At 44.2% G+C, this 26251-nt stretch overlaps 1 protein-coding gene across 1 annotated transcript; it reads left to right on the top strand.

Moving 5' to 3' along the window:
- Positions 1-18123: 18123 nt before the first annotated feature.
- LOC123070222 (probable sodium/metabolite cotransporter BASS2, chloroplastic) lies at positions 18124-24980 on the top strand. Its single transcript, XM_044493305.1, has 13 exons — positions 18124-18456; positions 18532-18649; positions 20353-20476; positions 20597-20638; positions 20737-20850; positions 20976-21038; positions 22258-22385; positions 23070-23151; positions 23239-23290; positions 23384-23481; positions 23799-23960; positions 24461-24550; positions 24657-24980. Exons 1-13 carry the CDS (start codon positions 18366-18368, stop codon positions 24732-24734), a joined length of 1242 nt encoding a protein of 413 aa, XP_044349240.1. The 5' UTR covers positions 18124-18365; the 3' UTR covers positions 24735-24980.
- Positions 24981-26251: the final 1271 nt, after the last annotated feature.

Raw genomic sequence — 26251 nt, 5'->3', positions numbered from 1 at the left:
TGCCGCGTTGTCCGCCAAAAGTGAAGCGGCCTGAGGTGGGCTGCCCGTGGTGGCCGCTAAAAACACAGTGTCCCGCTTCGGTGTTTGGCGGGCAGCCGCAACCCGCCCTGTCTGCAACCTGATCCTCGGCGGTGACCCTTCTTCTTGCAGCGCCGCCTCCTCGCCGGCTACCCTTCTTCTTGCAGCGCCGCCTCCTCGCCGGCGACCCTTCTTCTTGCAGCACCGCCTCCTCGCTGGCGATCCTTCTTCTTGCTATGCGGCGTCCTTGCCGCCGACCCTTATTCTTGTTGCACGGCCTTGTCGATATGGTCAGGTAATCCACACCCCACCCACATCATCCTACTCCTTTCCCGTCCCACATGCCCCGACCAACGGCGCTACACCTTCCGCCAAAATCACTGTCCTCCTCCTCCAATTAAGCTCCGCCTACAACCATTTTGCACGCAATATAACGTGGATCCCAGTAGCATGCGGACGCATGCACGCACGAGGTTTCTATGGCTGCCATGCGTGCCGACCGCCAGATCTTGGAGGAGCACCTCGCCTTCGAGGCCACCGTCAACACCGCCACGCGGCTGGCTACTTTGGAATACAGTTTGTGCTGTTTTCTCGAGGCCAGTGCTAGTGCCTTCTAGTGATTTGTCCTCTGTAATGTTAATATGCAATCTGATGTTCACTTAACAGTTTGGTACTCTGAAATGTAATGTTCAGTCAACACTTTGGTCCAACAATTGCTACATTTCGTAGTACTGTTGTCAAGCATTCTTTGTTTTGTTAACTGTCTTATCTTCTAGTAGATGATTCTATTCTGCAATGTCGTGCTTAGTTAACTATTTTGGTTTATTTGGTCTATTGTCCATTTAACTGTTTGGTTCAGTTCTGCAATTTGATTTTTATTTGCTGTGGGTATAATTTTGTATTGTTATGCATGTGAAATAAATCGAATTTGGCTGTACTCAATACATATTCTACTGATAGTATGGCAATTCTCAATTAACCTGATCAAGATCTTCCTTATGTGTGTTGCAAGGAAATAATGGGAGACACTGCAGTTTACCATCGAGGTTTGTTCAAGCAAGGTCCTTTGGCTAATAGCACAATATTGTGCAGTTGCAAAAATCATTCTAATATTTAGGTTTCTTACAATTTGGTCTTGCACATGTAGGTCCTGCTGTCAGAGGCTTAGACCCACTGTTCGACCCATTTTGCATATGGGGAAATGAGATGTCCATGAATATTAGTCAAGTCAAGAAACTCAGAAAGTTTGTTAGGATGAAGAAACATACAACGAATAACAGCAAGATCTTTGTTTGCACAATGAAGAAGACATCAGTCAACTGTAGGATGGTACTAACTCTTTTACCTTGTTTTTGCCCCTTGTGCCATTTCAAATTTATACCAGTGATTTATGCATATCATTGTTTTCAGTACTTTCAAAGCAGTTCACCGATGATTACCTCTCAAACTACCTGCATGGTCAAGAGGCGAGGAAGGTATTCATTCAACACCCAAGGTACAATATTGAAGTCTTGCTGAAGAGGACGAAGGTTGGGCGGGCAATTATCCGTAGCCACTGGCCTAAAGTTGCAAGGACATTCAACATCACTGAAGGCTCAATATTTGCCTTTCGCTTCTGCAGTTTCTTAGATGAGATTCATCTGTCTATTTACCATGTATGATGCTACTTTCCAAAGGATTTTGATGTTGCATGTGAAACTTGGTGCTGTTGTGTAATGGCGTAACTGAGTGTAAAAGCTATCTGATGTAATTCGATTATGAAATCATGGTTGTTGTTATACGGATATGAAATATCTAGTGTGTTTTACAAGAAATATCAATTTGATTGGTACATGGATTATCAATAATAGGCTAATTACCCTACTTATTGGGGTTGTCTATTGCAAACGGTTACTCAGACAACACCATGGGCGATGAACTCAAACAACCCGCACGGTTTTTAGAAAGTAGGCGTGTTCGATCAACTAACAATCACACATGGATTCCGGCAGAGAACTGTTTGTGTTAGGCCACCTTGCACAAATGTTTCCACACACAAAACTGTGTGTGATATGCATACGAACGGAAATAATTTTTTAGGATTCACCCTGTGGGATGTACATACGAACAGAAACAATTGGGTTTCGATGCCCCGCCAGATCGCACACGAGCTCATTTTGTGTGCCAGGAGGGCCTATCCCCGACGGTTTCTGGGTCGTGTGGGAAGGACCCCCCTATCGCCCACACTCACTTGGCGACGGTTCCAAATGCCGTCGCGGAAAGGGGTTAAAAACTGTTTGTATAGCACATTGTTGTACCATTGTATGTACTTTGGTGGACTTGCCCGATGATCGGCGAGCCATAGAGAATAAATGGATCTTCAAGAAGAAGACTGACGCTGATGGTAATGTTACTGTCTACAAAGGTCGATTTGTCGCAAAAGGTTTTCGACAATTTCAAGGACTTGACTACGATGAGACCTTCTCACCCGTAGCAATGCTTAAGTCGGTCCGAATCATGTTAGCAATTGCCGCATTTTATGATTATGAAATCTGGCAAATGGATGTAAAACTGCCTTAGTGGATTTCTTAAAGAAGAGTTGTATATGATGCAACCAGAAGGTTTTGTCGATCCTAAAGGTGCTAACAAAGTGTGCAAGCTCCAGCGATCCATCTATGGACTGGTGCAAGCATCTCGGAGTTGGAATATACGCTTTGATGGGGTGATCAAAGCATATGGTTTTATACAGACTTTCGGAGAAGCCTGTATTTACAAGAAAGTGAGTGTGAGCTCTGTAGCATTTCTAATATTATATGTGGATGACATATTGTTGATTGGAAATGATGTAGAATTTCTGGATAGCATAAAAGGATACTTGAATAAGAGTTTTTCAATGAAAGACCTCGGTGAAGCTGCTTATATATTGGGCATCAAGATCTATAGATATAGATCAAGATGATTAATAGGACTTTGACAAAGCACATACCTTGATAAAGTTTTGAAGAAGTTCAAAATGGATCAGTCAAAGAAAGGGTTCTTGCCTGTGTTACAAGGTGTGAAGTTGAGGCCGACTCAATGCCCGACCACTGCAGAAGATAGAGATAAAATGAAAGTCATTCCCTATGCCGCAGCCATAGGTTCTATAATGTATGCTATGTTGGGTACCAGACCTGATGTGTGCCTTACTATAAGTTTAGCAGGGAGGTACCAAAGTAATCCAGGAGTGGATCACTGGACAGCGGTCAAGAACATTCTGAAGTACCTGAAAAGGACTAAGGATATGTTTCTCGTTTATGGAGGTGACAAAGAGCTCTTCGTAAATGATTACGTCGATGCTAGTTTTGATACTGATCCGGATGACTCTAAAGTCACAAACTGGATACATATTTATATTGAATGGTGGAGCTGTCAGTTGGTGCAGTTCCAAGCAGAGCGTTGTGGCGGGATCTACGTGTGAAGCGGAGTACATAGCTGCTTTGGAAGCGGCAAATGAAGGAGTTCATATTCGATCTAGGTGTAATACCTAGTGCGTCGGGTCCAATGAAAATCTTTTGTGACAATACTGGAGCTATTGCCTTAGCGAAGGAATCCAGATTTCACAAAAGAACCAAACATCAAGAGACGCTTCAACTCCATCCGTGATCAAGTCAAGGAGGGAGACATAGATCTGAATGTAGCACACCCGTTGACTAAGCCTCTTCCACGAGCAAAACATGATCAGCACCAAGACTCCATGGGTGTTAGAATTATTACAATGTAATCTAGATTATTGACTCTAGTGCAAGTGGGAGACTGAAGGAAATATGCCTTAGAGGCAATAATAAAGTTGTTATTTTATATTTCCTTATTCATGATAAATGTTTATTATTCATGCTAGAATTGTATTGATCAGAAACCCAAATACATGTGTGAATACATAGACAAACAATGTGTCCCTAGTGAGCCTCTACTTGACTAGCTCGTTGATCAAAGATGGTTAAGGTTTCCTAACCATGGACATGAGTTGTCATTTGATAATGGGATCACATCATTAGGAGAATGATGTGATGGACAAGACCCATCCATTAGCTTAGCATAATGATTGTTCAGTTTTATTGATATTGATTTCTTCATGTCAAATACATATTCCTTCGACTATGAGATTATGCAGCCCCCGGACACTGGAGGAATACCTTGTGTGCTATCAAAGGTCACAACATAACTGGGTGATTACAAAGATACTCTATAGGTATCTCCAAAGGTGTTTGTTGGGTTGGCATAGATCGAGATTAGGATTTTTCACTCCGAGTATCGGAGATGTATCTTTGGGCCCTCTCGGTAATACACATCATAAGAAGCCTTGAAAGCAAAGTGACTAATGACTTAGTTGCAGGACGATGTATTACGGAACAAGTAAAGAGACTTGCCGGTAACGAGATTGAACTAGGTATGAAGATACCGATGATCGAATCACGGGCAAGTAACATACCGATGGACAAAGGGAATTGTGTATGTTGTCATTACGGTTTGATCGATAAAGATCTTCGTAGAATATGTCGGAGCCAATATGAGCATCCAGGGTCCGCTATTGGTTATTGACCGAAGAGGTGTCTCGGTCATGTCTACATAGTTCTCGAACCCGTAGGGTCCGCATGCTTAACGTTCAATGATGATATAGTATTATATGAGTTATGTGATTTGGTAACCGAATGTTGTTCGGAGTCCCAGATGAGATCACGGACATGACAAGGAGTCTCGAAATGGTCGAGAGGTAAAGATTGATATATAGGACGGTGGTATTCGAACACCGGAAGTTCCGGAGGGTATCGGGTACAAATAGGGTCACTGGAAGGGGTTCCAGCAACCCCGACAAAGATATGGGCTTAATGGGCCAAGGGAGGGACAGACCAGCCCACAAGGGGCTGGTGCGCCCCTCCACCAGGCTGGCTAGCCCTAGGGAAGGAAAGGGGGGAGGGAAAGTCCCTCCTTCCTTCCCCTCCTCAAGGGAGAAAGGAGGCGGGGCGCCACCTCCCCCTTCCTTCCCCTGGCACCTATACAAGGAAGGCGGGGTGAACCAGGGCAGGAGCCCAAGTGGGATTTAGCCCCACTTGGGTCACCCCTTGGCCTCTCCCCTCTCCCTCCCACCTATATATATGAGGAGGGGGCGCGCCTAGAACACACAACATCAATTGTTAGCCGTGTGCGGCACCCCCCTCCAGAGTTTACACCCCCAGTCATATTCTCGCAGTGCTTAGGCGAAGCCCTGTGCGGATCACTTCACCATCACCGTCACCATGCCATCATGCTGACGGAACTCATCTACTACGTCAACACCTTGCTGGATCAAGAAGGCGAGGGACGTCACCGAGCTGAACGTGTGTAGAACTCGGAGGTGTCGTATGTTTGGTACTTGATCGGTCGGAGCTAGAAGAAGTTCGATTACATCAACCGCGTTGTCAAACACTTCCGCTTTCGGTCTACTAGGGTACGTAGACACACTCTCCCTTCGTTGCTATGCATCTCCATCGATAGATCTTTGCATGAGCGTAGATTTTTTTTTGTTTTTCCATGCAACGTTTCCCAATAGCTCGGACCACGCATCGCTGTGTCTTGATGCGGGCCTTGACCTTTCCTATCGTTTCCAGTTCGATGCTTCATGGCTTTTAGTTGATGGATTCATAGACATGTTGGCTAGCAAGATTTCTGGAATGCTTTCTTCTTATCCTCGATCCTTTGGCCCCATGGATGACTGGAATAAATGCTCTTACGCAATTCACAAGTTCCTCCTGGGTTGGTCTCGTAATAGATCTATGGAGGCCCGCCGGGAGAAAACATACTTGGAGGCTCAGATTGCAGGCCTGGACCTCGTGGCCGACGGGCCTGGCCTCTCGGAGGGAGAGTGGTCAGCTCGGTACACTCTTGAGGCTGCTCTGATGCAGTTGCATCAGCAGGCGAAGATTTACTAGCGTCGGAGGGGTATCTTGAACTGGACTCTTAAAGGTGATTCCCCCACAGCCTACTTCTTTGCCATTGCTAGTGGCAGAAGGAGAAGATGTTCTATCGATAGCCTTCTCATCAATGGTGTCGGAACCTTGAATCAATATCTTATTATGTCCCATGTGGTTGAATTTTTCTCCTCCCCTCTGACTGCTAAATTGGAGTCTGGCCTCGCCATTTCCCCCTCCTTATGGGATGCTCCCTCTATGATCTCGAGTGCGGAAAATGTTACCTTAATTTTGCCTTTGTCTGAGGCTGAGATCTAGGATATTATTAACTAGGCTAATCATAATGCAGCCTCCAGGCCTGAAGGCTTCTCCATCCCTTTCTTCAAGAAATTCTTGCCCCAACTCCGTACGCTGGTGTGTAAGATTATTCAAGGCTTCTGCCTTGGGACAGTGGACATCTCCCGCCTCAATTATGTTGTTATTACTCTTATTCCTAAAGTAAAAGGGGCCAATTTGATTTCTCAGTTTAGGCCGATAGCCCTCATTAACAACTTTGCAAAATTCCTGGCGAAAGGCTTTGCCACTCGTCTTTCCCCTATAGCTCACAGAACTATCAGTCCTTCCCAATCTGCATTTATCAAAGGGCGATTCATCCTAGACGGGATCCTGTGCCTGCGTGAGATTGTGCATGACCTTAAAGTTCGTAAGTCTAAGGAAGTGTTTTCAAAACTGGACTTTGAAAAGGCGTATGATTCGGTCAGTTGGCCGTTTTCTTAGGCAAGTGCTTCTTGCCAAAGGCTTCGATGGGGCGTATGTTCACAGGATCATGCAGTTGGTCTTGGGGGGCCATACTACAGTCTTAGTTAATGGTCAGGTCAGCAACTTCTTCGCCAATGGCCGGGGCCTACGGCAAGGTGATCCTGCGTCTCCCATCTTATTTAACTTTGTCACAGACGCTCTATCTCGTATCTTATCCAGGGCTGCTTCTCATGGCCACATCTCCCCGGTTATTTCCCACCTTATTCTGGAAGAGGTCACACATCTTCAATATGCGGATGACACGATCATTATGGTGGAACTAAATGATTCCTGCATTGCCCACCTTAAGTTCATTCTCCTTTGTTTTGAAGCCCTTTCTAGCCTCAAAATCAATTTCTCCAAGAGCGAGGTCATTGTCACTGGTGTTGAGCACACAGAGGCCTTACGGGTGGCCCATCTTCTAAATTGTAGCCTGGGAGGCTTTCCTTTCAAATACTTGGGCCTCCCGATCTCCCAGGACAATTTGTATGCCAAAGAGTTTGCCTCTGCTATTGCGAAAGTCGGTAATCGGGTGCTCCCTTGGCGAGGTAGATACAATACAAGTGCTGGGAAAGTGGCGCTGGTTAATGTCTGCCTGTCTTCCTTACCTATGTTCATCATTGGCTTTTATCTCTTATCTGCTGGCACGCACGCCGGTTTCGATAAGCATCAGGGTGCTTTCTTCTGGAACTCGACAGATAATAGATGCAAATACAGATTGGTTAGGCGGAAGATAATGTGTAGTCCCAAAAACCTTGGAGGGTTGGGCATTATTAACACTGCTATTTTGAATAGATGCCTCATGATCAAATGGTGGTGGAAAATTATGACCACGAGTGTTGATACCTTGTGGTTCTCTATACTCAAAGCTAAATACTTCCCTTTTTCTAACCCTATGTTCGCTCCCTCTCGGGGAGGATCGCAATTTTGGAAAGATCTTGTCAAGGTCCGCCTTTATTTCAGGCAGATTGTGGTTGGGAACGGAGCTTCTGTTCGTTTTTGGCTCGATTGGTGGTGTGGCGATTCACCTCTCTCTGTGATCTTCCCTACATTGTTTTCTTACCGCCCTAACCCGAATATCTCCATCGCGGAGCTCTCGGCTAATAATTGGGACCTAGCCTTCCGGCGCTCGCTGTCCCCTGCAGAGTTGGAAGATTGGCAGCAGCTTACTGCCTTCTTCCCCATGCTTTCGGAGGCAACGGACATGGTGGTCTGACCCCACGCTTCTTCTGGTCGTTTTTCTGTTAAATCTTTATACTCCAGGCTTATTGGTGGTAACCCCACTAACAGATTTAACCCGATTTGGAGGGCTCGGATTCCTCCTAAGGTGAAGATCTTCCTCTGGCAAGCCTTCAAAGGTTGCCTCCCTGTGGCTAACCAGATTTGTAAATGTAATGGCCCGGGATCAGAGTATTGTGCCCTCTGTAGCGCCCTGGAGGACACGAACCATATTTTCTTCCATTGTGCTTTGGCTAAGCTGGTTTGGAGCTGTGTTAGGTTGTGGCTTCAGGTGTCATAGGCACCATCTTCTTTATCTGAGCTTCGGGTCCTTGCCAATGACCTGCTTGGGGTCACTAAGCGGTTATTTTGGGTTGGTCTCGGGGCGATTTGCTAGGCCTTGTGGACTACCAGAAACAAATTTACCATCGAGCATGTTTTTCTTGCTAAACCTGCCGATTGCTTATTTAAATCTTGCCTGTTCCTGCAACAGTGGAGATCATTGACTAAGATGGAAGACCGGGACGCTTTTGACCTTTTGTTCTCTAAAATTTGGGCCTCGGTGTCTTCCCTATCAAGGCAGGCGCCAGCTGCGCAGTTGCCTCGCGTTTCTTTTGACTTAGTTGTTGCCTTGTTGGCTATGTCGTTTAAGTTGGATCCTCTTATCTTCTGCCTGTGTGTCGTGCTGCTGGCCTGGGTGCCCTGTACCTCATACTTTCATCACTTCGTGTTGCCCTTGGTTGGGTGTGATCCTGATTGTGGGTTATGGCTTGTCTGAAACACTGCCTGATGGTTTTATTTATAAAGTCGGGCGCATGCCTTTCCTCTAAAAAGATGAACCAGAATTAGCTTTCTTACTGTCAGAATTAGGATGTGTTTGGTTTACAGCCAACGGTGACCACACCAAAAAATTGGCTTGCCCGTGAGATTTGGCTGTTGTTTGGATCGTGGCCAAAACTTTGGCTCGCCCTGCATGCCTGGGAGTCCTCCATTCTATTTTCGCCAACATGCGGGCGCGGCGAGGGCGAGCAAAACGCTCGCCAAAAAATTGGCAGCCAGACTCTCTCCGTACGTGGCTACTGTTTCCCGTTATTATTTATGGTTAGCCGGATTAACCGCTAATTAATCGCCAACGGAAGCACAACGACGCCCACGTACTTAGCGGCTGTTTGGATATTTTTAGAGGCGGTTGTTCGGACTTTTTTTTTCTTCTAAATTTTGATTGTTTATAGATCTACTAATCCATTGCAAGCGGTCATGTAACTAGTCCAGCTCCTCGCAAAAAAAGTAGGTACTCCAGTTTATTAGTATTAGCAGAGCTGCCTGCAATTTTCGCGGAGTGTGTGGACACAGCTACGTTAATTGGGAAGGTCATCTAAAAACATTGTTATCGATCGTCGAATCAAGCAGCGCATGTGCTAGCAAACTATAGTTATTGTAATAAGATCTCGTTGGTTTGGATGAACGAGCCCCCCGACGTGTTGGTCAGCAAGCTCGTAGACGATGTATCTATTATTTGATTTCAATAAAGCTAGCCATGATGGCCTTTCCTCAAAAAAAAAACGTACTAGCAGAACTGCCTACTACCGAAAAATCGTTTCTTTTTTTTCTCAAAAAAGGGGTTTCCTGAGGAAAAGAAAAGAATTATTTGTGACAAATGTAACGTCCATTGTGCTTTCGCATGCGCATCTGGTTTCCTTTAATCGTATTGTAGCTAATTACAAAGATTACGTGACTTTTTGTATTGACTCGAGAAAAATGAAGCACCAATCAATATTAAATTTCCAAAGTTTACCATCTTGGTTGGCAGCAAACCAAATGGTAGCTCGCGGAATTTGCCAAAAAAATTGGCATGCACAATGGTTGCAAACCAAACAAGAACAACTTACCAATTTTTTAGTCATGCCCTAGCTTTGGCCATGCCAATTTTTTTTTGAAAGGAGGCAAAAGATTTGCCTCATATATTAATTAAGAGAGAAGAAAGAGTTTGAGGTATTACAACACCGCCTTACAAAGGGACTACTCTCCCAGCATGATTGAACTCAACTTCTTAGCACCGGCGGCGACCTAAAGTGCCGCCTCCTCTTTAATGAGGGCTAGAATTACAAATGGCGGGGCACTTTTGTGGCGAAACACCCTCGCATTACGTTCGTTCCAGATGGCCCAAGAGGTGAGCAATGTGAGGGAGGCCACCGCCTTCCTGTTGGGGACAGAGTAGTCGGAGAGCGCGATCCACCACTCCTTGGCGGATTCAAAGTGCTGCCAGCTTGCGGTATCAATGCTTTCAATCTGCAGCCACCCCTTGATCATGTTCCGTACCCGAATGGTGAACCGACATCGGAAGAGAAGGTGATCCACTGTTTCCTGCTCACGCCGACAGAGGGGGCAAAGGCCACAGTTTGGCCATCCACGTTTGGCCAATCGGTCAGCGGTCCACACTCTGTTTTGGGCGGCCAACGAAGCGAAGAACTTCACTTTGGGAAGGGCCCAAACTTTCCAAATAACATGCTCGAGAGGCGAGCGGATCATGCCATGAAATTGCGCCTTGTAGGCAGAAGCCGCGATGTAGAGTCCACTGTCAGTATGCTTCCACACAATCTCATCCTCCGCGTCGTGTTGCAGTTGGAAGCCTTGAATGCTAGACCAGAGCAGGAGGAATTGGCTGAAATGGTGAATCGAGAAATTGTGTGACAGCTTTATTTTGGATATCCACGCATTGTCCAATAGAGCCTCTTTGATTTTCCAATTCTTCCTTGTGGCGGCACCATAAATGAGCGGAGCAATGTCTTTGGGCTTTCTCCCATGCACCCAAGGAGCATCCCAAAAAGGTGTGCGGGCACCATTGCCAATAGTGATGGTGGAGAAGGCGTAAAAAAGATCATAGTCCTTGTCGTTGCACGGGTTCCCCAAACCGACCCACATCTTGGACGGCTCCTTCCACTCAAACCAAAGCCAACGCAGCCTTAGTGCCCTCGCAAATTTTTCCGTGTTGAGTACGCCAAGGCCCCCAAACTCGGAAGGCCTACACACGATATCCCAGTTCACCTTGCATTTTGCACCGGTTGTCTTATCCGATCCTGCCCAAAGGAAGGCCCTCTGAAGCTTTGTGAGCTGTCGTAGAGTGCCCGTCGGCACAATGAGTGGGGTGATGAAGTAGACCGCCAAGGAGGAGAGCACGGACTTGACCAAGGCCGACCTCCCAATGGCGGTAATATTTTGGCCGTCCCAGACGCCTAGCTTTGCCGCCGCCTTGTCCAAGAGAAACTGGAAGTCCACTGTTTTGAGTTGCCAAACAGATAAGGGCAGGCCCAGGTATTTGATGGGGAAGGAAGCAGCCATAGCAGGTAAGCTTTGGGTGACGTGCGGCAGGTTGATGTTCCCGCATCGGATTGGGACGACCGAACTCTTCAGGAAGTTTGTGCACAGACCAGTGACATTCCCAAATAGACGCAAGATGTTGGAGAGGTTGTCGACGTCGCTTTTGATTGGGGCCAAGAAGACAACAGCATCATCGGCGTAGAGGGAGCTGCGCAGCGCCACACCTCGGCCACGGATTTTGTGCAATAGCCCTTTCCGAGTGGCGACCTCAAGCAGCTTCTGGAGAGGGTCGATCGCGAGGACGAAGAGAAGCGGAGACAGAGGGCCGCCTTGCCGAGGGCCACAACCATGGATGATTGGCTCACCAGCAACCCCATTCAGCAGGATGCGCGAGGAGCAGGAGCATAGCAGGGCGGCGACCCAATTCCAAAAGATGCTAGGGAATCCTCGTTTCTGAAGGAGGTCCAGCAGGTACTCCCACCTCACCGAGTCGAAAGCCTTACGAATGTCCAGCTTAAAGAGAAGCGCAGGCGTCTTGCGCTTGTGAAGCCGGCGCGCGAAATTCCTGGCATACATGAAGTTGTCGTGGATGCTCCTCGTCTTGATGAAGGCGCTCTGGGCATGGGAGACAAGGGAGTGCATATGGCTAGCAAGCCGGATGGCCAGAACTTTCTTAATGATCTTGCCTACCGCATGGATGAGGCTGATGGGGCGGTAATCCAGGATGCCCTTGGCTCCCTCCTTCTTCGGAAGAAGAACAACATTAGCGGAGTTTAGCCATTGCAGATTTGCGGTTCGGAGGTTGCTGAAGAGAGAGATGGCTTTCATGACGTCATCCTTGATGGTGTCCCAACATTTCTTGAAGAAAAGCCCCGTGAACCCATCAGGTCCGGGCGCTTTGTCACTTGGCATTTGATTGATCGCCTCCTGGACCTCCTCCAGTGAGATGGGCTCCCCCAACGCCGTGAGGTCATGAGAGCCCAAGTCAAGCTCATCCTAGTTAAAATCATAGTCCCTCGCTTTATCTCTGCCCATGACATCGGAGAAGTGCGAGTGGATAATTTGCGCTTTGTGGTCATGGTCGGTGACCCACCCTTGGTTGTGTTTGAGCCGGTGGATGTGGTTATTGCGACGCCTCGCATTGACACGACGATGGAAAAACTTGGTATTCGCATCCCCCTCCTTGAGGTTAGCAAGCCTAGCACATTGCTTTTTTCGCGCCCTTGCAAGAACAGCCAAACTCATGACCCTCCTTTTGAGCCGCTTCCTGAGGTCACATTCATCCTGGGATAAGGGCCTGCTCTCCTGAGCAATGTCAAGGTGGAGAATAACCCAAAGGGCGGCGTGGTGCTGAACCTTGGCGTTGGAGAGCAGTCTGCGGCTCCAAGCACTGAGGCGAACGCTTGTTTTTTTTAGCTTGTGATGCAGCACCTGGAATTTGGTGGGGCTGATCAGGGCACAAACCAAACACACCCTTAGTACACGCACAAGGAAACTGTAAAGCATGAATAGAACAAATTGATGACTAGTTGTAGAGGCTGTTTGCGATCAGAATTCAGAAGTCGCAAACTTGCAAGAATGCTGATGAGCATCCAAAAGCGCCGATATAAACGTCGGATGAGATCAGACGCAAAACTGTTTACATAGTTGTGGCTCATCAAGGTGCCCTGACATGATAATGCAGGACAAGTAGCACGGCCGATCGGCATCTTGCGGACGGGAGGGCTCGATCTCGACTCCTAATTCTAGTGTGCCGACGTGCATGTCGGACGCCATCCTGTCGCGCAGCTGCCAAGGCAAGAGCACCTGTGGGCGTGACAACGGGACGCTCAACTCCGACGTCGATCACCTGTCGACGCAAAAGGCAGGCAGCTCGCCCCACGCCATGTCCACCTGACTGTATGATATGGTCACCGTGCTTTTCTCCCTGCAGTACTGTCGTATCGGCCGCCTATTGTCCACGCGGAGAGTCAGGTTCGATTCCGGGAAGACCACCGGGCTACGCAGCGGATCCAGCCATTCCATGCCTGAAATCTCGACGGAGAAATAAGGATTCACTCGGCCGCGGGTCGAGACACCCAAGACTATCGCACTGATAACAACAACGAGAACTAATGCCAGCCCCGCTGCCTCACAAACACCAAAACGCTGGCAGCTTGTCAGATCCTTTTCCCGCCGTCCCCGTCCGCCGGCTGCGGCTCCACTCCAACGTCCATGTTATTGCTCGCCTCCTGTCCTGCCATGGAAGCGCACGTGTTTGATTGATCAGAGGGAACCAGACAAGGCAACTTCCTCTTCCGTTTAAAGAAACAAACTCAGATATGATATGTACGGATAAGTAAGGCAACTTGTTGTGTGTGGCCTTTTGCCGTATCTCACGATGCAAACTACGTACAATTTGATGGAGTAGCGATTTCATGCCCGCCTCAGGACTCACGAGTCTGTCTGTAATAATTTTCTTGCGAACCGCCCAACTCGATCAGCAAGGATTCCCTGAATGATATATATACCAATAATACACCTACGTACTTATCTAGGTAAAGCTACGTAAACTTCCTAATCTACTTATCTCCCCCCCCCCCCCCCCCCCCATTTTCATGAGGTGGGGCCGGGCTATTTTTTCCCTTCCAATCAAATCATTCCAGATCAGTTTTTAGGTAACTTTACCTAGCATATAATTACGTAGGTGTAGCAAAGCCCTATATATACATATAGTCTATGTCAACAACCTCAGGTTTCAGCATTTCCTTCCAATAGTGTTAGGGGGGCGGTCAAGATGTCGCCCACATAGCCACGTCCCCGGACAAGAAAGATTGGTGGATGAATCTCTGCTTTGGGTGCCTAATTCTGCTGCCATATTTGACGACAACTAGAGGTGTATTTATCTTGCTTCAACATAATCGGCTGTCATGTTTGATCCTCAGTCTCACTATGCATTAATATGGTTGCATGTTATAACATTAGGATCTATTAATAGCACACTGATCAAACATACATATACTGTATTATTTGAGTTTAGAACCATCATAGGCAGTGGTACATCTAATGATAATATGTATGACTCACCCATGAAGCATAAATGGGTGAGATGATGCATTACAATTAATCCAAGAGCGAAGACAAGCTAACATGAGTGCTTCAGTTTGACTGAAGAAAAGGGACCTCATGAGGCCACGACTAAGGAACAAAATAAAAAAACACCTTTCAGAGTCCTTGAGAGGCTTGGCATCGTCCATTTCCACATTAGAGTTAGCTTGATGCTATCTCTTGATCTTCATCTTGATGTACCCAAGACAAATGCAACTTAGGCAATATATAATGACTGCTAGCATGCTACTTCTGAAACCACAACTACAGCCAAGAAGCATTAGTGATCACATCTAAAGCTAATACCTTTTCCCCACATAGGGAGTATGTTGTATTTGCCTCTTTGAAATGCTCATGCAAACCAGGTGATTTCAATTCTATGCGAATTAAATGCTTACAGAAAATAAGAATGTCATTATGCCACACAACTGCTTGGAGATGAAAAATAATTGTTCTCCTTGCATATGATTTTTAAATTTGTGGCCTAGACTTGTACAGGTACTGAAATTCCCAGAATCAACTTGCAGAAGCAAACTTTAACTGCCATGAAGCAACGACAAGGAATCACACATGATCATAAACATGAAGGATTCAGGAAGTAGAAGCTATTTATCTAATTAGGCTGCATACGCTTCCATGATTCTATTCCCCTTTGCCACAAAAAACTTTGACAAAATAGTAACAGGTAGATCACATGCTTTGCAAAACAGAAAGTAAAATACTGGAGATGACATATAGGTTAAGCTACTGGAAAAAGTATGTTCCAGTCTAAATTGACAGTCTTGATGATTCATGTTGGCCTTTAGATAAGTTTTTGAACAACATTTTTGCTTGCTACTTGTACAAGTCAGCATCCTTCAAATCTCGACCATCGTCTGACCCCTAAGCAATAGATGTGAGCAAGTTGTGGTACTCTTTGATGCTAATAGAAGCCTCAACTTACATGTGATTTTCCATGTCATCTCATGTTAGCTAAAAGATTTAGTTGCTATTTCATGTGTACAGGATATGGATGTTGCATTTTTTTCAAAATACATGGTAAATGTTCAGTTATATGCATTCTCAATCTATTTTGCAGCACTGATAGAAGTCAAGATGCTAACACTTTCAATATTTAGAGGATTTTTTATTTTCCTATGAACTTATTCTATCTTGTTTGATGTGCCGTGACAGTTAGGTCTTGAAACATTACCTATGTAATTTTTTGTCTGCTAAATAACACTCCCTCTGTAAAAGATCTAAAAGATCTTATATTACTTTACAGAGGGAGTACAAGTTAGAGAATACACAATTTTTGTTTCTTTATTCTTTGCTTCGCCTTACTGGATTTTACTAACCTAGATAGCTAATATTGAAAGCATATATGTTTCTTTCTATACATAAGCAGGGCATGTTCCATCCTTCAGGAGTGCTCCACTAGGACATGAATTGTTGAGTAGATTGTGACAGAAAATTATACATAGAGGTACCTCTGGTTACGATTGATCCATGACATGCTATTATTGTTGCTATGAAAGAGACATGTTATAAGGAAAATGTTAAAAATTCGTTTCTTTCAATAGTCATTGGTAAACATGATTCTCTTGCTCTTCTCCTCAATTATGTCATATTTCTTATACCTTTTCTCTTCTAACATTCTTGCATGATAGCCAGCTAATCTCAATGATAATAGTATCTAAATTGTACCCATAAAGTATCTGCGCAAAGGCCACCTGGTGTATTCTTGTATTGACACAGTATGTTTCGTTGTGATTATTGGTATGCAACTGCATTAGAGTAGCACAAATCAGTTTTGTTCTCACCACGGATGATGTACTCTGGTGGCTTATGTTCGTTCTGGAGGAAGTTAGTTGCTATGAAGTTATTGTGGTCGCTACTCACTCCGACGGAGGCCAGGGAGCGTATGGTTACTAATCCACCCAATGAAAGATGGTAGCACGAGCTATTTTCAACCGTTTGGATGGCGGTTATGTAATAGGATAGGCAATTAGTGATCCTATCTCTTTATGCCAGCCAGTTGTGGCTTTTCTATTACTTTGCTTTTTAGCTCTTTGTGAGCCTTTTTCGTTTCTTTGTTCGAGACATGAAGACTTGTGTTGAACCTTTTGCTTATTAATAATTATGGCCGTATGCATCGTTCTGATGCAGAGGCCGGGGATCACCCCCTTTTCAAAAAAAAGTCAAAGCATCAATGGCAACCAATGAGGGTTTGACTAATTCTGAAGTATTAGTAGGCTCTGCACAACATGACCTGCAAACATGTACACTCCTTTCTTCTTTGCCTGCATAATGTCATCCTGCTCCATCTTACTTGTGGCCTATGTTGTATATATTGATGGCAGGTACAAAAAATGAAAAGGTTTCTTCGCTAGAACAGGAATAATGAAAGTTTTTTATGCCCATTGGTGGATTAAAAAATTGATGTAGCATTTCTATGCCTAAGTTATTCGCCAACACCGAATAGATTGCATAGCAATATATTCTTTGCTCTATACATGGCAATTATTAATCTAGATACAACACCCTTGATCATCTGTAAGCACCAACCACCAAACAAGTATCTGATGAGGTTTATATGCACTTGTTAATATCCATAATATGATTGTTTATTCTACATGTGTTGCTTTTTTGCTGGTTTGTTCTATTTTAAATGCCAGTTCCTTCACGACAACATCAAATAATACACATAACACACTAGTAAGTACAAATAGGAGAGTGGAAGGGGCGCGTCCTACTTGGCATCGCCCCAGCTTTCTCTCAGGAGGCGCCACCCCCAACCACTAGTATGCTCTAAGGGCAATACCAATGTCATTGCAAGAGGCACACCATCATTCTTAAAGCGACGACCTCTCAATCTTTTCTTGTGATGCCCGAGTCACATAATGACACCAACGTGTTACAACGGTCTTCATTGTTTGCAAGGTTGTGTACGGAGAAAGTTTCTCTGTGCAACTACACCATCACTAGTCACGATTACAACATGGACTATTATCTTTGTGATGTTATATCCTTTGTGCGTGACCTTCCTCGAGACCATCTCTGAGGCATTGGGTGAGAAAATATATCACTTTTTCCAAAGACAATAAGAAGCCACAAAGGAAGAAGGCATTTGGAGTGCTCCAAATCTGTTTTGCAGTTGTTCGAGACAATGTGGGAGGACATGCAAAGTATGGGATGCAGAGACATTATGGGAGGTCATGACTCATGACAGTTTGTGTGATCATGCATAATGTAATTGTGGAGGATGAGGGTGACGAAGTATATCACCGTCTGAAATTTGAGCAAATGTGTGATTCTATCCGACTTCCTGAGCAGAATCTAGCGACAAATATCCGTGAGCATGAAGTGGGCAATTCGAGAGAAAAACTATATGTCTGAATAAGTTGAATTCAAATTTGAACTTTATTGCAGAACTCCATGTTTGGGTTGTACTCCGTAATATTTATTTTTTGAATTATTGTTGCATTCAAATATTCACACAATATAATTATGGACAAAGGAATGTGTCCACAGACATTTTTGGGTGTCCATTTTTTTTATGTTGTTGACAAAATTTGGGCGTCCATTTTGATTTTTTTTGTACATTTTGATTTTTCTTTTGAGGGGATTTGGTCCATTTCGATGGACAAGATGCTGCTTACACGGGTCAAGCCCGACAACCCACTTGCAGGTGGTTCACTCTCTGAACCTGGGCCTGAGGGTACGAATACTCCTTCTCCACAGATTGAGCCCATTCGCAGCTGGCGTCGATCCTGACGCAGAAGAGAGGATCCGCCTGACTGAAGGAGGCACGTCCGTCGACAGAGAGGAGCCACCTGACCTGATCCACAGGCGCGCCGCGGCCAAGCCGCCCGGATGTGTGGTTCTTGCGGCGCCCCCTGATTTCCTCGTCCCCACTGCTGCTCTCCCCGTCGACGACAACGCCAGCGCCACCACTTCTCCTCCGCTCACTCTCAAGAGTCTTAAACCCTCACTCCTCTCCTTCCACCACCTCCGGAACTCCACACTCTATCTCTGTCAGACATGGCGCCTTCCGCGACCTGCCCTCTCCACTCCATGGCATCCGTCTCCCGCGCTCTCCGCCCGCGCCCGCGTCTCGCCGCTCCTCGTCTCGGTACGAGCCTCTTTGAAGGTTTCCCCCCACTTCTCCGTTTGTTTGTCTGACCTGGTTTTGCTCGCGTGGATGCAGGGTGCGGACTGAGAGTTGGATGCTCTGTGCCAGCATATGGAGGTGCTGCCACGGAGAAGGCCGGGTGGGGATTGGCCATTGCGCCCGCACCAGCGACCACTCTTGTTCCGGTTGTCAGGTATAATGCTAATTGGGCTTGTGAAATTGATCGTGTCTGGGAATGGATTGCCTAATTGGTGGGTTTTATTTTGTCAACACAGTTGCTTTTGTCGAGTGTTGACTGGTCACTATATATCGCTAATGTGAGGTAGGGGATTTCTATATTCCCACCTTCAACTATATACTTCCTCTGTTCCTAAATATTTGTCTTTTTGATATTTCAAATAGACTACCACATACGGATGTATATAGACATATTTTAGATTGTAGATTCACTCATTTTGCTCGGTATCTAGTCACTTGTTGAAATATCTAGAAAGACAAATATTTAGGAACGGAGGGAGTATATATATTTTTTACCAAGATAAAATTCTGAACGCTTTATTTTAGTGGTCAAAGAAATAAAGATCCTGTGTCAGAGCTTGCCAGGTTGCAAGTTTTGCAACATAGGGAGATCAAGCTACAGTGTGGCTCGTGGTCATGCTCAATTTGGTCCTAGGGTGTGGGGTTCAGGCCCATTGCATGTTTTGGTCCTGGCCTATTGGGGTAGTAGGCATAGGGAGATGTTCTCTTAGGTTTATTACACTGAACAAACAGTACTCAATGAGTGACTGCAGTGAAATGTATACAGTTATAGGTGCAATGGAATTCATTTACCTCTTTGCAAACTGATTGCACTTGTCTGTATCTTTTGGTTTGAAGTACATGGCCATTATATAGTGATACAACACCAACCAACATTTTTTCCCTTTTGTATTAATAACTCTAGTGGTCAAATTCTTGCTTTGCCATTAGTCCATTACCCATCAGTGAAGCTACTGGTATTTACATTACTCATGCAATCTGTTGAACTTCCATTCTATGTTTTAATCATAGTGCAATTTCTTTTCTAAACTGCATTTTTTTTTCAATGCTTAAATTGAAGATAAGGTGAACAAGTTGTTAAAATTTGTTGCGATGTCTCAACATAGAAGATAAGAATTGGTAGGGGCTTTATCATGCCTGCCTACCAATACTCTTCAATCACATCTATGCATCATGAAAAGATCCCAAGAAACTCATAGATGTGCAACAGGTAGACAGGTTTTTGCAGGTGCATGCTTAGTTAGTTTTATTCAGGTGCACACTTAGTTATCCTTTTGCAGGTGCCCACTTAGTTATTTCTTTGCAGGTGCACATTTTCTAAAATGAGGCACATCGATGATTTTACTTTAGATGCACATCTATGCAATTTGGAATTGCGTGTATTTAGACCTACCCATGCAAGCGAAAAAATCCTCATTCCTCGTTGCTATGTCGTGACATCTTCAGTTTTTATTTGAGAGCATTATCGACCATTTGTAACTTTCTGATTAATTTCGCTGATCAATTTTGATAGCTATAAATTATCTCTCCAATTCGTGATATTCGGCAGACTCAGTTTCCCCGTATAGTTTCGTATGAAGATTGAAGAACCATCATCAAATAGCATTAACTTTCTCCAAGTAATTTGATTTCGCAAGAACCATCTTAGCTGTGATTTTTGGTCTTTCTTGATTCTCTCATTTGTTTTTTGCCCCTTGACTCAAGCCACCTGGGCTCAAGGCTCCGTAACCTACTTTAAACACAAAGATAAGGGGGGGGGGGGTTCTTCCTCCTTGCTCGCTTTTTTTGTATGCTTCTTGACCAGATAATTCAAAAATAGTTTCCGTAAAATTAAAAAACAATTTGTTGTTTTCTCAGGAGCCGTCAAATTTTCTGCAAGGCAGAAGCTAATATTTCTAGTAACCTGCCAGCGAGCGAGCCTACTGGAGCAAGCCAGTACGAGAAAATAGTTGAGCTACTCACAACTCTTTTCCCTGTCTGGGTAAGTTGCTATGAGAGCATCTGAAAAATTTCAGTTCTCTTGTCTTGAACTGTGTAGTTTCTTTCATTAATTTGATGCAAATCTTTGTAAATCTAGTAACGTGGAGATCACCTTTTGCAGGTCATATTAGGTACAGTTATTGGCATCTACAAGCCATCAATGGTAAACTTTCTCTCACCTATCAATTCTATTACTATGTACTCACAGCTAATGCCTTAACATATTGTATGTATGGTTTCCTACTTTCCTTGGACCTACAGGTCACCTGGTTGGAGACTGATCTTTTTACCGTGGGCCTAGGATTCCTAATGTTGTCAATGGGACTAACATTAACATTTGAAGATTTCAGGAGATGTTTAAGGAATCCATGGACAGTATGTTTTTGCCCCTTGGCCGCATGTATTTGTATAAAAATATTGATGCAGTTCTGTACTTAATACCTCATGAATTGATGTAGAATTTCTTTTGTATGTTCACTGACGTAATAGCTTCTTTGCAGGTTGGTGTGGGATTTCTTGCGCAGTATTTGATCAAACCAATGCTAGGATATGCTATCGCATTGGTAATGCTGACAATAAACTTGCATAATACTGCTGATTCAGTTTTACATAATTTAGTGATGGTGGATGTTTAAATTCGTGATGAATAGTCTTATTGTTAGTTTGTTACTTAACCAACAATTTCTGTATTGCAAAATGAAGCATTTAATTTAAATATTAAAATGCATACAAGCAATTGTTCAGTCTTCATGACATGCTAAAATGACACTCTTTATACATGAGTAGCAAGTGTACATGCGATATTCCTGTTTCATCTTTTATTTTCTCAAAAGCAAGCAGGTCTCTGAAGAAGTTTTCTTACTTTTGCTACTCCCTCCGTCCGAAAAAGCTTGTCCCTCAAATGAATGTATGTAGCGCCAAGTTAGTGCTAGATACATCCATTTGAAGAACAAGCTTGTGACAAGCTTTTTCGGGCCGAGGTAGTACTTATAAACTAATAATGTAGTAATAAGTAACAAACAACATATGGATTGCTTATAGATTGTTGCACCTTTGCATGGTGTTATGCTGACCATTTTCTGTGCTAAACAGACTTATGTGAGGACTTCCCAGTTCCCATGTAAAGTTTATAAAAGATTAAATGAAAACGAGGATAAATGGCTTGAATTGATGAACCGGTCTAATATGCTATGCCCCAAAAAGATTTTAAAGTTCAAGAGTTGTCCCTCGTTTCAAACTTTCTGATGTTTTCCTCTTATTATATGTCTTGAATTTAGTCAGCGTGACTGAGTTTGCTCATTTTATTGTGCACCTCATTATCTTCTTAGTTTTTCAATTACTTCATGTTTGAGTTTAGAAATGTATGAGTTATGTTGGCGAATTGTTTCTCTTTGTTCATGGCTAATCTATTTTTAAACCTAGAATTGCTTGTACAAATGAATATTTGCACTAACATGTGTGCATAAGCCTTTCTTCTTTCAGTGTACTCCCTCCGTTTCTTTTTACTCCGCGTATAAGTTTTGGTCAAAGTCAAACTACACAAAGTTTGACCAAATTTATATTAAAAAATATGAACATCTACAATACTTAAACTATATAATATGAAAATACATTTCATGGTGCATCTGAAAATGTTGATTTCATGTTGTGAATGTTGATATTTTTTAATATAAAGTTAGTCAAACTATGCAAAGCTTGACTTTGACCAAACCTTATATGCAGACTAAAAAGAAACGGAGGGAGTATAATTATCTGCACCTAATTTGCTTTCCTATTTTACAGACATTGAAGCTATCTGCTCCTCTTGCAACTGGTCTTATTTTGGTCTCATGTTGTCCTGGTGGTCAAGCATCAAATGTTGCAACTTACATATCCAAAGGAAATGTGGCACTTTCAGTTCTTATGACCACGTAAGCTTTGGATATTCTTTGAGAAAAGGCATTTCTTTGGTGCTTGTTTTAATCTATTTATCCATATACGGATGTACCTCCGTCTCTCTTGAATCCCTTCGTCCATTGTGGAAATGAAGCCTTTAGTATTGACTTCTGTTGCAGTTACTAGAATTCCACTAGTGTGCTAACTGTTTTCAAAATTCGCTGTATTATGCATCACAGAATTTGGGTTATTCTACTATGGAGTTAGAACTACTACTAGTATTTTGCATAAAAAGATTGATCTACATTGGTTATGGATATTTCCGCCTGCTTCCATCCTAAGTACTAGCTGTCAAATTTATCTGAAGCGATCAACTTAGCACCTTCTGTAGTCCGTACAAAAATTGCTGCCTACCATGATGGCACACACTGCTTTCAGGCTGCAAATAGGACTTACTATTGAGGATAACATGGTGTAAGTTTAAGTGCAGAATACTTTTGGAATGGGTATAATGCGCCATGTCAAGCATGAGATTCTTCTAGTTGTGATTTTTTTATAGAAGTTTCTCTGCCGAAACTGACCAGTGAGCAGCAAACTGTTACTTGCAAATTACTTATGTGGTGCCATTCTATTCGATTTAATCCAGTAACCTCTTTAGATGCCCTGTTACTTTATCTGCTTCCAGTACTATTCTAACAAGATTTTTCTGAATCTTCCAGTTGCTCGACTATTGGTGCTATAGCGATGACACCACTCCTTACTAAACTCCTTGCTGGTCAATTAGTCCCTGTTGATGCTGCAGTAAACACACTACGATCTGTATCTTGAATCAACTGCTTGCTAGTTTAATTGATCAAATCTTAGTTAAATTAAACTCTTTTTGTGCAGGGCTTGGCCATCAGTACTTTTCAGGTTGTTTTAGTACCGACTATCGTTGGAGGTGAATCTTAATTGAAGATCCATTGTACATTGTGGCATCTTAGAAATGCCTTCTTCGACATATGTTGTGACACTATTTCTGTTTAATTTGCAGTGTTGGCACATGAGTATTTTCCCAAGTTTACCGAGCGGATTATCTCCATAACACCACTGATAGGGGTCATCCTCACCACCTTGCTTTGTGCTAGCCCTGTAAGTCTGTAAACAAACGATCTGAATGCTTCAAGCCTTTCTTTCAGCCCATAGTTATCAGACACTTTGTGTCCTGATGAGAAGACGAGTGGAGTTGTTGCTTGAGTTAATTAGAATGCATTTTGTTGAACTTTAACCTAAATAATGTGTGCTCTCCACAAAGTTTGCAACTTTTATCCCATGAAATGGTGACATTGCCGACATGTAGTACTCATATACTGTTTTGAAGTTCTTATTTTTCAAGTAAATGTTATGCTCTTGTTTGTGATACAGTGCTACTTTCTTTCACTATTATTAATTGAAATTTTACATACAAGATTGGGCAAGTCGCAGAAGTGTTGAAAACTCAAGGTGCTCAACTTATTCTCCCTGTTGCTCTGCTGCATGCTGTTGCATTCGCTCTTGGCTATTGGATCTCGAAATGGTCTTCTTTCGGGGAATCAACTTCTAGAACCATCTCAATTGAGTGTGGGATGCAGGTACACAGATACTCAAATGCTCAGATTTAATATTTTTCTTATCTAGCCGTAGCACTTGTAAGGCCTTTAATTATATGGTTCTTGTATTATTTACCTGGATATTAGGAAGGTAAATGTAGTCAATGTATCTATTTAATGCAGTCTTTCGTGCACCACCTGTTTAGATTCAGTTCCTCATGTAGTTGTTGCTGAAATATTGATGTCTAAATGTGCAAATATGTTATATCTGTTTAATTGTGGTGCACACCAAAAGACCCAAGGATAAGGATAAAGATTTGCCTAGGTTTACATTATCAACACCCTGCTAATTGACCGAGGTAGTTGATAATGTACCTCTTATTCTCGAGTAGTAAATTTCAGTTTGCAGAGCATCAGAATGTGCATTAGCTGGATTGATTTTACTAGTGCATATGAAGTTTACAGCCATTTTGAACACACTCCATGTGTTTAATGCCCTTTTTGTGCTTAATAGTGACATGTCACATTCTTCATGTTTGCAGAGTTCTGCGCTTGGATTTTTACTTGCCCAAAAGCACTTCACGAATCCTCTTGTTGCTGTTCCTTCTGCTGTCAGTGTTGTGTGCATGGCGGTAGGTTTTCTTGTCCTCTCCCCCTCATAATTCTGTAGTCACTAGTAAGTACATTATTGCGTGGTGGTTCATGTCAATATCTGACTGTTCTTTTCTTCACTGACAGCTCGGAGGCAGTGCTCTCGCAGTTTTCTGGAGAAACAGAGGCCTTCCAGCAGATGACAAGGACGATTTCAAGGAATGAATGAAGCAAAAACAATTCTAGGCTCCAGCTTCTAGTCGTTACCCTGTTTTAGTTGAGCGTGGTTACGTCAGAGAATTTTTTTATATTCCCATATTTTAGGTATGTAAAACACAAAAACAGGATAAGGACGTTTGTTTATTCTAGACAATTGATTATTGGTAGGAAGGATAGGCAAGGCTTTGCAATTAAGTTCGGCGTGTAATGTATTTTTCATCTTTTAAATAAATAAGCTCCTTCTCAGACAAAGCAGTAATTCGTTTATAGGGTGTTGTGTAGTAGGCCATATTTGTTGATGGGAAGTGTTTAGGAACGGCGTGCTGGCTGAACCGTTCCGCCGGTCCCGTGCGGGCCACTCGATCGAAGCGAGGTGAAGCGCATCGTACGCCTCGCGCTCCTCCTGATCCCCTTCTTCCTGCTTCAGTTCTTGTCACCGGCTAGCCCTAGCCATCCTTCAGATCCCTTTCTTTCCCGCTGGCCACCCTCCCCCCGGCTGCAGGCGCGCCCGGTGAGCTGGAGTTGGAAGCCCTGCCGCCGGCTAGCCCTAGCCATCCTTCAGATCCCTTTCTTTCCCGCTGGCCACCCTCCCCCCTGGTTGCAGGTTCCTTGCGCGCCCGGTGAGCTGGAGTTGGAAGCCGCCATGGATATACCATCTGCGAGCTGCTGTTTGTACTCCCTTGTGCTGGAATCGTCCACCGGAGATGCTTCAACCACGGCAGCGCGAGTGCGCGACCTCCTCCCCAACCATCTGCTTCCAGACGAACTTTGGAAGCATTTTTTTCCCCTCCACTGATGTTGCAACCGACGACCAAAAAAGCTACAACCGTTCAATTCGAGAGCTTCGACTAGCGGTATATCAAGCTTCAACCGGACACCATGCACTGAAAAAAGCTACAGCCATTCATACGAAAAGCTTCAACCATAGTTTGAAAAGCTGCAAACGACGGAATAGAGAAGTTTCATCGGACCACTATGAAATAGAAAATCCACACCCGTCATTTTTTGAGAAAGCTTCAACCGTTGAATTGAAAAGCTTCAACCGGTTTTATAAAAAGCTTCAACTGGTTTTATAGGACGCTTCAACCCGCGAGTACACAACAAAAAAGTTGCAACCATTGACATGAAAAGCTTCAACCATATTTTTGAAAAGCTTCAACCTGGCGACAAAAAGCTGGAATGGCACCTCACCGTTGATGCAATGGCTTCACGGCGGAGCTGCAGCGGCGACGAACTCGAGGGACCGGTGATGAACTACTGGCGGCTTCGCGCTGAGATGTGGCCATCGGCGGTGAGCGGCGTTGCTACAAGCTAGACGGGGCGGCACTCCTTCGTCGGAGCTGCGACCTTTGCCGGTAGGAGCTGCATGCGGCGGAGCTGGCGAGGACCGGGGGCAGGCCACGCGGGCGACGGTGACGCTGGAGAGGAGCCGGCGGCCGGGAGGACGCCCAGGCCCGAGGGCGGCGCTCGCGCTGCCGCGGAAGGAAAGAAGAGGATAGGAGGAAGACAACGGCCCCCGAATT

The sequence above is a fragment of the Triticum aestivum genome, chromosome 3B (genome assembly GCF_018294505.1).
Source record: "Triticum aestivum cultivar Chinese Spring chromosome 3B, IWGSC CS RefSeq v2.1, whole genome shotgun sequence".
Taxonomy (NCBI): domain Eukaryota; kingdom Viridiplantae; phylum Streptophyta; class Magnoliopsida; order Poales; family Poaceae; genus Triticum; species Triticum aestivum.
Note: the sequence above shows the minus strand (reverse complement) of the source record. Positions and strands in the feature narration are given on the sequence as shown.

Bases quoted from the DNA above. Each gene is read 5' to 3' on its own strand.
- LOC123070222 (XM_044493305.1), top strand. From the start codon at position 18,366: ATGGCGCCTTCCGCGACCTGCCCTCTCCACTCCATGGCATCCGTCTCC. The intron at 18,650-20,352 runs GTATAATGCTAA...TTGTTTTCTCAG, and splicing joins ACTCTTGTTCCGGTTGTCAG to GAGCCGTCAAATTTTCTGCA. The intron at 23,291-23,383 runs GTGAATCTTAAT...TTTAATTTGCAG, and splicing joins AGTACCGACTATCGTTGGAG to TGTTGGCACATGAGTATTTT.